At 38.5% G+C, this 12239-nt stretch overlaps 1 protein-coding gene across 5 annotated transcripts in view; it reads left to right on the forward strand.

The window, feature by feature from the left end:
• The window catches only part of FRMD4B (FERM domain containing 4B), a 322173-nt gene that overhangs the window by 190699 nt on the left and 119235 nt on the right, over nucleotides 1–12239 (forward strand). For all 5 annotated transcript variants that reach the window (XM_057507519.1, XM_057507504.1, XM_036877716.2 and 2 more), the window contains 2 exons: nucleotides 3632–3697; nucleotides 5753–5847. In XM_057507519.1, the coding sequence (XP_057363502.1) occupies nucleotides 3632–3697; nucleotides 5753–5847 (161 nt within the window). The remainder of the gene's footprint in view (nucleotides 1–3631; nucleotides 3698–5752; nucleotides 5848–12239) is intronic.

Raw genomic sequence — 12239 nt, forward strand, 5'->3', positions numbered from 1 at the left:
TATGTACCACATCTTCTTTATCCATTCATCTACTGATGGACACTTAGGTTGCTTCCATATCTTGGCTATTGTAAATAGTGCTGCGATAAACATAGGGGTGCATCTGTCTTTTTCAAACTGGGCTGCTGCATTCGTAGGGTAAATTCCTAGAAGTGGAATTCCTGGGTCAAATGGTATTTCTATTTTTAGTTTTGTGAGGAACCTCCATATTGCTTTCCACAGTTGTTGAACTAATTTACATTCCCACCAACAATGTAGAAAGGTTCCCCTTTCTCCACATCCTCTCCAGCATTTGTTGTTCCTTGTCTTTTGACTGTTGGCCATCCTAACTGGTGTGAGGTGATATCCCACTGTGGTTTTAATTTGCATTTTCCTGATAATTAGCAATGTGGAGCATCTTTCCATGTGCCTGTTGGCTGTTCAAATTTCTTCTTTGGTGAAGTGTCTGTTCATATCCTCCACCCAATTTTTAATTAGGTTATTTGCTTTTTGGGTGTTGAGGAGTGTGAGCTCTTTATATATTTTGGATGTTAACCCCTTATTGGATATGTCATTTATGAGTGTATTCTCCCATACTGTAGGGTGGTTTTTTGTTCTGCTGATGGTATCCTTTGCTGTACAGAAGCTTTTCAGCTTGATATAGTCCCATTTGTTCATTTTTGCTTTTGTTTTCCTTACCCAAAGAGATGTATTCAGAGAAAAGCTGCTCATATTTATATTCAAGAAATTTTTGCCTGTGTTTTCTCCTGTGAGTTTTATGGTTTCGTGACTTACATTCAGGTCTTCGATCCATTTCGAGTTTACTTTTGTGTATGGAGTTAGACAATATTCCAGTTTCATTCTCTTACATGGAGCTGTCTGGTTTTGAGACCTGTTGTAGCTTATAAAGATGCATTTAGTTGGAAGAAGCAGAATCCAACTCAAGTTAGCTTAAGAGAGAAAAACAAAAAGTGGATTAACTGAAGGAATACAGGGGGTATTTTATGGGACTTAAAGACAAGGATTCACCCGGATTAGTGGAAAGGACTAGAAGTATTTGGAAAAACATTAGAACCCTAACAGCAACTCCTAAGCTTTTTTGGGCTGTGTGATTTCTCCTGCCTCCTTCTAGCTGCCTGTCTCCTTCATTCTCTCTGTAGGTGGCTTTCCTTTTTCTCCACACACCTGGACCAGGGTTGCTCCATGGCAGCCACATTTTTATTCTCTCAGACTCGATTCCAGACTCCCTGGGCTTAGATTCTGATTGGCCCAGCTTGAATCAGGTGTCTCTTCCCTGGTCCAGTCAGCTGAGGCCGTAGCCATTGAACTAAGTTGCACAGACGTGGCCACCACTGCCCGTGTCTGTCATGAGAGGGGCAGACCACCAACATTTACTGCTCAAGTCTCTAGGATAAAATTCTGTGTTGACAAAAGGTGCATTCGTTAGCCTGAGAGAGGTCCAGAGTAAAAATGGAAAGGAAAAAGATGCTTTTTAAAAAAATCAGGAAGTGAATTCATTTGGCTTATGCAATTGAGTAGTAGCTTGAAATATTTTATGAGTTTGATATGTTCCTTAATGGATTCATATCATGTCAGTTGATCTTTTGAGTATTATTTTATTATATCTTTCCTTAGCATATATTTGGGGTTTTCTTGTATGGGCTTCGCATGTGGATTTTACTTTAAAATACCTTTAAGTGCCATATTTATTTCTTTCCTGTTATAATATAGAAAAGCAGGGAAAAAAGATGACTTTTTTTTCAGTTCTCTTAATTTAAACATTGAGTTGTCTTTTTTCTTGCCCAGGTAATTTTGAATAAATTACCTTAAACTCTGTACCTCAGTTTCCTTATCTGTAAAATGGGGATATTGCCATATCATAACCCTTGTTGATCTTTGATGAGATAATATGCATAAAGTGCCCAGCTGACTGCCTGGAATGAAAATTTGTTCCCTTTCTCCTTGCCACCAAAGGTGTGTGTTAGACCTTGGCTTTGCAGAGTTAAGGGGATAATCGGGTTGTGGGCCAAAGTAAAGCTTGCTCACTTGCCTCTCAGCACTACTTCAGTGGCTCCTGTGGGCCATGTCTCCATAATACCACGGCATAATCAACTGAGCTAATTTTCAGACTTTTAGAGCAGAGCTCAATCAAAAATGTTAGTATTTTCCATTGAAAACAGTTTGCTTATCCCACTCTAAGCCTCAATTTCTTGTTAAATTTTGTTAAATTGGGGATAATAACACCAATCCCAGATGGTGACCATGCAGCTCAAAGGTGGTATATATATATAAACCACCTAGAGCAATACTAAGTGTATAGTTGGTGCTCAGTAATGGAGACCATTTTCTTTTTAAATTAGATTTCTATGTATCTGAGTTTCCAGGTCTTAAAGTTTTGTACAGCAGCTGAAAGACAACATGCCGCCTGTGCTTTTCAAAAGTGACTGAGCAGTTCCACATCTGTGGGCAAAGCTAAGTTTATCACGATGTTGCTTACAAAAGCAAAAGACTGGAAACAGGCTAAGTGTTTTTCAGCAGGAAACTCATTACATTATTTTATGTCGTCACAGTAATTTGATATTCTGGAACCTTTAAAAAGAATGGGGTCAGTCTATATGTGTTGACATTGGAAAGGTCTCCAAGAAATAGCATAGTTCTACTTAAATTGGAAAAGGAAAAACAAATATTTGTGAGGGTATTTTATATAAATATAACCACACACACAGACCCATCACACACACATACACACACACACACACACACACACACACACACACACACACACACACTAAGTCATGCATGTACATATAAAATTTCTGGGTGATTATACACATGCACAAATATTAATAATACCTGCTTTGCTTGCAGAATAGAGTATCCAATGTAAAAATATTAAAGCAAAACATTACATATTGAATTTTTAAAAACACATGTATATATATATATCTGAGCATACCTGTAAAGACAGTCTGTGAGGATTCTTCTCAAAGTGACAGTGGTGATTTCTGCAGGTGAAATGATTTGGAGCATGAGTTAATCAAGGTGGGGGGTCTTTGCATTCTATGCATTGCTTAAATATTTTACAAAGACTATTTACCAGAATTGCAATTTAAATGGTAAAAAATTAAGTATAATTGAAATTTATACTGACTGACGCATACTGCTCTTAACTATGTGTTTTAATTGTTCTTAATAAAGGGGAGTAGAAGTTTCAAAAATGAAGACATTCCATTTTAACTTTAGTATCATATTGTTTTCTCCTTAAATTATGCATGTGTTGTATTTATTAAAGCACACCAGTGAATAAAGGTGTTTTCATTTGAAAAGTAAAATGTTAATCAAGGGAAAATTTAGTAGTTTCCTCTGGGAAGGCACTACCTTTCCTTAGTGTGTTTTGTGTACTCTCTGTAGGCTTTTTTTTCACTATATTGAGTAATCTTTGTTTTTTTATTCTTTTCTTCTCTTAAATCCAAAAGCTAAAAATATTTTAAAATAAATTCAAGAGCTAATGCCATACAATAAATCTGTTTATAACTGAACCTGTAGATTAACTCACCTGAAGCCATTTTTCAGGCCTAGCATGTCCCATTGAGTTGAAGGGTTTGCTTGCCACCCCAGCGCTGATGCCTCTCTTGCTGTCTTGTCCCCACAGATGACAGAAGGCAGGCACTGCCAGGTGCACCTCCTGGATGACAGGAGACTGGAGCTGCTGGTTCAGGTAGGTGTCAGCCTCACCGAGACAGCCCATTGTGGTTCCTCTGTGAACCTCATGGCTGGTGTTCAGGCTGCTCACTTATCTGTGCTTCAAGCCAGTGACTCAGGATTGTTTCAGGGGTGAAAAAAGGCAGCTTCTAAGTCAGAAAACTTGGTCTGTAAGTAAGAGTAATTATATAGCCTGGTGACATGGATTGGGTTCCAATCTCAGCTTTGAGACTCAGTAGCTGTGTGACCCCCAGCAAGTGATTTCACTTCTCTGAACCTCATGTTGACAAATTGGAGACCATAATGCTTCCCAGAAAGGGTTATTGTGAGCTACAAATCTGCCTTCTACCACTTCTCTGCTACATGACATTGTCCAAGTTAAACTCCCATCTTCATCAGCTGTGAACTAGAATTATGATCGCTAAATCTTCCTCATAGAATTATGGTTAAAATCAAGCTAGATTATATATGTATATGAATTCACTTTGTAAAATATATGGGATTGTTATGAGCAATGATTTTTTTTATTAAGGTATCATTGATATACAATCTTATGAAGGTTTCACATGAGCAGCATTGTGGTTACTACATTCCCCCCTATTATTAAGTCCCCACACACACACCCCATTACAGTCATTGTCCATCAGCGTAGTAAGATGCTATAGAGTCACCACTTGTCTTCTCCGTGCTACACTGCCTTCCCTGTGCCCCCTCTACATTATGTGTGCTAATCATAATACCCCTTAATCCCCTTCTCCTTCCCTCCCCATCCCCTTTCCCTTTGGTAATCACTAGTCCCTTCTTGGAGTCTGTGAGTCTGCTGCAGTTTGAGCAATGATATTTTAATCGTCGATATTTCTCTCTCTATTCACCCAACACTCTGAACCTAGAATCTTTAAAAAATGTGAAGTCCTCTCTGACAGCCACACTTTGAGCTACAGCTAGAATTCTTCCCTTTGATCAAACCTGAAGTCTCCCTTCTGAGGCTTGTCCCTGCCACTCTTTGTAGGCCTCCATTAGCATGAAAATAGTACAGTCAACAGTAGTTTGACCAGAGTAGACCTTTCCATCTAGATTTCTGTTTCTCTTTTTTTTTTCCTTTTCTTAAAATCCTGGCTATTCTTTCTTCCCCTACTGTAAACATCCAACCCTCAAACTACCATAATGAACCCTAAATGGGCTCAAAGTTCAAAAACAGCCCATTTAAATGTCCTCCCTGTTTCCTTCCCCAGTCCCTGAAAGTCCAGCATCCACTAGCCCTGGGCGTTCTGGCTGATTCAAAACCATGCTCATTGCCACCAAACCCAGGGCTTCTCAAAAGCTCATGAGTTGGATCCTCCTCCCTACTAGGTGCTCAGTAAGTCCCGGTGAGGATGATCTGCAAATGGGAACAGTCACTACATCTCTAGGGAGACATGAAAAGCTTAGACTTTGGAATCTAGGTTCAGTCCCCAGCCCTACAAATTCTAATGTCAAGCGAGGTGCTCAGCTTCTCTTAGCCTTGGTTGGCTCATCTATTAAATGAAAATAAGAACCCCTATCTCATTGGCTTATTGTAAGGATGAAATGAGATTATGGCTGTTAAGGATTTCAGCACAATAAATGGTACCTATTATTCTTATTGTTGTTATTGTCATTATTATTTTTGTTAGTTCCATCTGTGGCCCCACATGGCCTTGCATCTTGAACCTCTTCAACTCACCATGCAAATTTATTCTTACAATCCAGTCAGTGGGATGTTTAACATCCTTTTATCGATCACTAGTACCATACTACATATAAAAGACTATTTTTCCAAAACACCTCTGCATTAGTAAGCACACTGTTCATTAAAGGAAAAAAGTGAAGTACTGGACTGAAGGGAAGTACATGAAAATGATTACCTTATTTTCCCATTTCTTCCTCTTCCCAATCTGTGGAGAGTGGTCTAGAGTAGATTAACCTAAGCAGCAAAAGGGAGCAGGTATTTGAAAACATACAGAAGCTGCTTGAAGTATTTGAGGCAGAAGAAGGTGGTGGCAATAAGAGGGAGGCAACCAAATAGTTTCTAATCAGATTTGTATCTTGGCAGCCCAAACTTTTATCAAGAGAGTTGCTGGACCTGGTGGCTTCACATTTCAACCTGAAAGAAAAGGAGTACTTTGGAATAACGTTTGCAGATGACATGTAAGTGTTTTAATAGGTCTCATTTCTTTACCTTTTGTCTGGACTATTTCCTCGCCATCATTTACAATCAGCAAAAAAAGAGGGGAAATGCTCCAAGAATTAAAATATGTCCTGCTGAAAGATTTTTTAATGTAAGATTTTTCTTTTGGCACTGTTGCAAAGGGGGGAAAATGGCAATATGACCATTTCAAGAAGTCAAGGTATTGTCCTAAGTGGTCAATTTGTTGTAATGAGTTGGTTATTCTTGATGAAATCTATCTGCATATTTCTTTGAATGCAGCTGTGCTTGTTTATTTAGCTTACATATCAATGACAGAAATACTGTATTATCATTCCCCATGTCAAAACTGAATTAATGTTTTGGTGTTGGTGGCAAGAAGATTAAAGTGAAATTTGTGGCGCACCTGAAAAATAGTTTAATATGGAAGGGACTTTTCCACTTCCACCTAGGTCCATTTTTTTTTATTCCACCCAGGTCCATTTTTTTTTTTTTTTTTTATTTAATAATTATTTTTTATTGAAGGGTAGTTGACACACAGTATTACATTACATGAGTTTCAAGTGTACAACACAGTGGTAGAACATTTATATACATAATTCTAGGTTCCAGCTATCACCCTACCAGGCTGTTACAATATCTTGACTATATTCCTTATGCTATACCTTACATCCCGGTTACTAATTTATTTTACCATTGGAAGTCTGTCCTTTTTTTTTTTTTTTTTGTGAGGGCATCTCTCATATTTATTGATCAAATGGTTGTTAACGACAATAAAATTCTGTATAGGGGAGTCAATGCTCAATGCACAATCATTATTCCACCCCAAGCCTAATTTTTGTCAGTCTCCAATCTTCTGAGGCATAACAAACAAGTTCTTACATGGAGAACAAATTCTTACATAATGAATAAGTTACATAGTGAACAGTACAAGGGCAGTCATCACAGAAACTTTCGGTTTTGCTCATGCATTATGAACTATAAACAGTCAGTTCAAATATGAATACTCATTTGGTTTTTATACTTGATTTATATGTGGATACCACATTTCTCTCTTTATTATTATTATTTTTAATAAAATGCTGAAGTGGTAGGTAGATACAAGATAAAGGTAGAAAATATAGTTTAGTGTTGTAAGAGAGCACATGTAGATGATCAGGTGTGTGCCTGTAGACTAAGTGTTAATCCAAGCTAGACCAGGGCAATAAAACATCCACGTATGCAGAAGATTTCTCTCAGAACGGGGGGGTGAGGTTCTAAGCCTCACCTCTGTTGATCCCCAATTTCTCACCTGATGGCCCCCCTGCGACTGTGCCTGTCTTAGGTTGTTCCTCCCTTGAGGAATCTTACCCGTCTCTGGCTAACCAGTCATCTTCCGGGGCCATACAGGGAAATGTGAAGTTGGTAAGTGAGAGAGAAGCCTTATTGTTTGAAAAAGTTAGCTTTTTACTTCTTTGCATATTTATGCCCTGTGGCTTCTATGCCCATCATTTGTCTTGAGGTATCTTTACCACTTGGAAGAATTATGATACTCGGTAAATTTGATATGAGGCACGAATTCTATTTAAGGGTTGTAATTAGGAAGGAAGAAGAAAAGCTATAGAAGTAGCAGGCGGAAGAAAACATGGGAAGATTGATTATTTCTTTGATATATCTTCTTGTAGAGTAACTTCAGCATGTATAGGTTTTAAGCTACTACTTAAATTGCACACACACATTAACATAATAGGAGTATAGTTACATAACCAAAGCATATCTGTAATTACTAGCCATCTGCAGTGAAACCAAGAAAACCAGTTAGGCACCTTAGGCATTTGTGAAAACTTATCTATGATATGGTGGATATTGTCCAAATGAACTTGAACAGTCTGAGAGAAATCAGACAAATTAAAACAACCCATTCCTGGGGACTGTTCACATGCCATATGTTCTTTTAACAATAAATAGTTTGTAGTTGTAAGACTTTGGAGCGCTACAATTTGCACTTCTCCAAATTCTTGGTTGAGTTCCAACAGTATAGATCCAGTCCAATTTTGTTGTTTTACTGTATGCACAGGCCAGCTTAGATATCTCCTTCCTCATTCCCATGGCAAGTCCAGGAACTGGTGGGATGAGTGCATCTACAGCTGTAGCAGTGCGTGGATCTTTGTTGGGGTTTTTTGATGATCATCTTCTGGCATGAGTCTTCCAGAGAGTGCAGATGTTGGAAGTTCTTTTTCATATCGTATCTTAGTTCATTTTCGGGGTAGCCCAATTAGGCTTTGATCCTCTGTATAAACACAAACAGACCCTTTGCCTACACTTTTATATGCCCTTTATACCCTTGTGTAGAACTCGTTGGAGGTTACCACACAGGAACTGCCCTTTTTTTTTTTTTTTTTTGCTATCACTAATCTACATTTACATGACGAATATTATGTTTACTAGGCTCTCCCCTATACCAGGTCTCCCCTATAAACCCCTTTACAGTCACTGTCCATCAGCATAGCAAAATGTTGTAGAATCACTACTTGCCTTCTCTGTGTTGTACAGCCCTCCCTTTTCTCCTACCCCCCCATGCATGTTAATCTTAATACCCCCCCCTTTTCCCTCCCTACCCACCCATCCTCCCCAGTCCCTTTCCCTTTGGTACCTGTTAGTCCATTCTTGAGTTCTGTGATTCTGCTGCTGTTTTGTTCCTTCAGTTTTTCCTTTGTTCTTATATTCCACAGATAAGTGAAATCATTTGGTATTTCTCTTTCTCCGCTTGGCTTGTTTCACTGAGCATAATACCCTCCAGCTCCATCCATGTTGCTGCAAATGATTGGATTTGCCCTTTTCTTATAGCTGAGTAGTATTCCATTGTGTATATGTACCACATCTTCTTTATCCATTCATCTATTGATGGACATTTAGGTTGCTTCCAATTCTTGGCTATTGTAAATAGTGCTGCAATAAACATAGGGGTGCATCTGTCTTTCTCAAACTTGATTGCTGCATTCTTAGGGTAAATTCCTAGGAGTGCAATTCCTGGGTCAAATGGTAAGTCTGTTTTGAGCATTTTGATGTACCTCCATACTGCTTTCCACAATGGTTGAACTAACTTACATTCCCACCAGCAGTGTAGGAGGGTTCCCCTTTCTCCACAGCCTCGCCAACATTTGTTGTTGTTTGTCTTTTGGATGGCAGCCATCCTTACTGGTGTGAGGTGATACCTCATTGTAGTTTTAATTTGCATTTCTCTGATAATTAGCGATGTGGAGCATCTTTTCATGTGTCTGTTGGCCATCTGTATTTCTTTTTTGGAGAACTGTCTGTTCAGTTCCTCTGCCCATTTTTTAATTGGGTTATTTGTTTTTTGTTTGTTGAGGCGTGAGAGCTCCTTATATATTCTGGACGTCAAGCCTTTATCGGATGTGTCATTTTCAAATATATTCTCCCATACTGTAGGGATCCTTCTTGTTCTATTGATGGTGTCTTTTGCTGTACAGAAGCTTTTCAGCTTAATATAGTCCCACTTACTCATTTTTGCTGTTGTTTTCCTTGCCCGGGGAGATATGTTCAAGAAGAGGTCACTCATGTTTATGTCTAAGAGGTTTTCGCCTATGTTTTCTTCCAAGAGTTTAATGGTTTCATGGCTTACATTCAGGTCTTTGATCCATTTTGAGTTTACCTTTGTATATGGGGTTAGACAATGGTCCAGTTTCATTCTCCTACATGTAGCTGTCCAGTTTTGCCAGCACCATCTGTTGAAGAGACTGTCATTTCGCCATTGTATGTCCATGGCTCCTTTATCAAATATTAATTGACCATATATGTCTGGGTTAATGTCTGGATTCTCTAGTCTGTTCCATTGGTCTGTGGCTCTGCTCTTGTGCCAGTACCAAATTGTCTTGATTACTATGGCTTTATAGTAGAGCTTGAAGTTGGGGAGTGAGATCCCCCCTACTTTATTCTTCTTTCTCAGGATTGCTTTGGCTATTCGGGGTCTTTGGTGTTTCCATATGAATTTTTGAATTATTTGTTCCAGTTCATTGAAGAATGTTGCTGGTAGTTTCATAGGGATTGCATCAAATCTGTATATTGCTTTGGGCAGGATGGCCATTTTAACGATATTAATTCTTCCTAGCCACGAGCATGGGATGAGTTTCCATCTGTTAGTGTCCCCTTTAATTTCTCTTAAGAGTGACTTGTAGTTTTCAGAGTATAAGTCTTTCACTTCTTTGGTTAGGTTTATTCCTAAGTATTTTATTTTTTTTGATGCAATTGTGAATGGAGTTGTTTTCCTGATTTCTCTCTCTGTTGGTTCATTGTTAGTATATAGGAAAGCCACAGATTTCTGTGTGTTGATTTTGTATCCTGCAACTTTGCTGTATTCCGATATCAGTTCTAGTAGTTTTGGGGTGGAGTCTTTAGGGTTTTTTATGTACAGTATCATGTCATCTGCAAATAGTGATAGTTTAACTTCTTCTTTACCAATCTGGATTCCTTGTATTTCTTTATTTTGTCTGATTGCCGTGGCTAGGACCTCCAGTACTATGTTAAATAACAGTGGAGAGAGTGGGCATCCCTGTCTAGTTCCCGATCTCAGAGGAAATGCTTTCAGCTTCTCGCTGTTCAATATAATGTTGGCTGTGGGTTTATCATAGATGGCCTTTATTATGTTGAGGTACTTGCCCTCTATTCCCATTTTGCTGAGAGTTTTTAACATGAATGGATGTTGAACTTTGTCAAATGCTTTTTCAGCATCTATGGAGATGATCATGTGGTTTTTGTCTTTCTTTTTGTTGATGTGGTGGATGATGTTGATGGACTTTCGAATGTTGTACCATCCTTGCATCCCTGGAATGAATCCCACTTGGTCATGGTGTATGATCCTTTTGATGTATTTTTGAATTCGGTTTGCTAATATTTTGTTGAGTATTTTTGCATCTACGTTCATCAGGGATATTGGTCTGTAGTTTTCTTTTTTGGTGGGGTCTTTGCCTGGTTTTGGTATTAGGGTGATGTTAGCTTCATAGAATGAGTTTGGGAGTATCCCCTCCTCCTCTATTTTTTGGAAAACTTTAAGGAGAATGGGTATTATGTCTTCCCTGTATGTCTGATAAAATTCCGAGGTAAATCCATCTGGCCCGGGGGTTTTGTTCTTTGGTAGTTTTTTGATTACCTCTTCAATTTCGTTGCTGGTAATTGGTCTGTTTAGATTTTCTGTTTCTTCCTGGGTCAATCTTGGAAGGTTATATTTTTCTAGGAAGTTGTCCATTTCTCCTAGGTTTCCCAGCTTGTTGGCATATAGGTTTTCATAGTATTCTCCAATAATTCTTTGCATTTCCGTGGGGTCCGTCGTGATTTTTCCTTTCTCGTTTCTGATACTGTTGATTTGTGTTGATTCTCTTTTCTTCTTAATAAGTCTGGCTAGAGGCTTATCTATTTTGTTTATTTTCTCGAAGAACCAGCTCTTGGTTTCATTGATTTTTGCTGTTGTTTTATTCTTCTCAATTTTATTTATTTCTTCTCTGATCTTTATTATGTCCCTCCTTCTGCTGACCTTAGGCCTCATCTGTTCTTCTTTTTCCAATTTCGATAATTGTGACATTAGACCCTTCATTTGGGATTGCTCTTCCTTTTTTAAATATGCTTGGATTGCTATATACTTTCCTCTTAAGACTGCTTTTGCTGTGTCCCACAGAAGTTGGGGCTTAGTGTTGTTGTTGTCATTTGTTTCCATATATTGCTGGATCTCCATTTTGATTTGGTCATTGATCCATTGATTATTTAGGAGCGTGTTGTTAAGCCTCCATGTGTTTGTGAGCCTCTTTGCTTTCTTTGTACAGTTTATTTCTAGTTTTATGCCTTTGTGGTCTGAAAAGTTGGTTGGTAGGATTTCAATCTTTTGGAATTTTCTGAGGCTCTTTTTGTGGCCTAGTATGTGGTCTATTCTGGAGAATGTTCCATGTGCACTTGAGAAGAATGTATATCCCGCTGCTTTTGGATGTAGAGTTCTATAGATGTCTATTAGGTCCATCTGCTCTACTGTGTTGTTCAGTGCTTCCGTGTCCTTACTTATTTTCTGCCCAGTGGATCTATCCTTTGGGGTGAGTGGTGTGTTGAAGTCTCCTAGAATGAATGCATTGCAGTCTATATCCCCCTTTAGTTCTGTTAGTATTTGTTTCACATATGCTGGTGCTCCTGTGTTGGGTGCATATATATTTAGAATGGTTATATCCTCTTGTTTGACTGAGCCCTTTATCATTATGTAGTGTCCTTCTTTATCTCTTGTTACTTTCTTTGTTTTGAAGTCTATTTTGTCTGATATTAGTACTGCAACCCCTGCTTTCTTCTCACTGTTGTTTGCTTGAAATATGTTTTTCCATCCCTTGACTTTTAGTCTGTACATGTCTTTGGGTTTGAGGTG

This window comes from Manis pentadactyla, chromosome 1 (assembly GCF_030020395.1).
Source record: "Manis pentadactyla isolate mManPen7 chromosome 1, mManPen7.hap1, whole genome shotgun sequence".
In the NCBI taxonomy this organism is placed as follows: Eukaryota; Metazoa; Chordata; class Mammalia; order Pholidota; family Manidae; genus Manis; species Manis pentadactyla.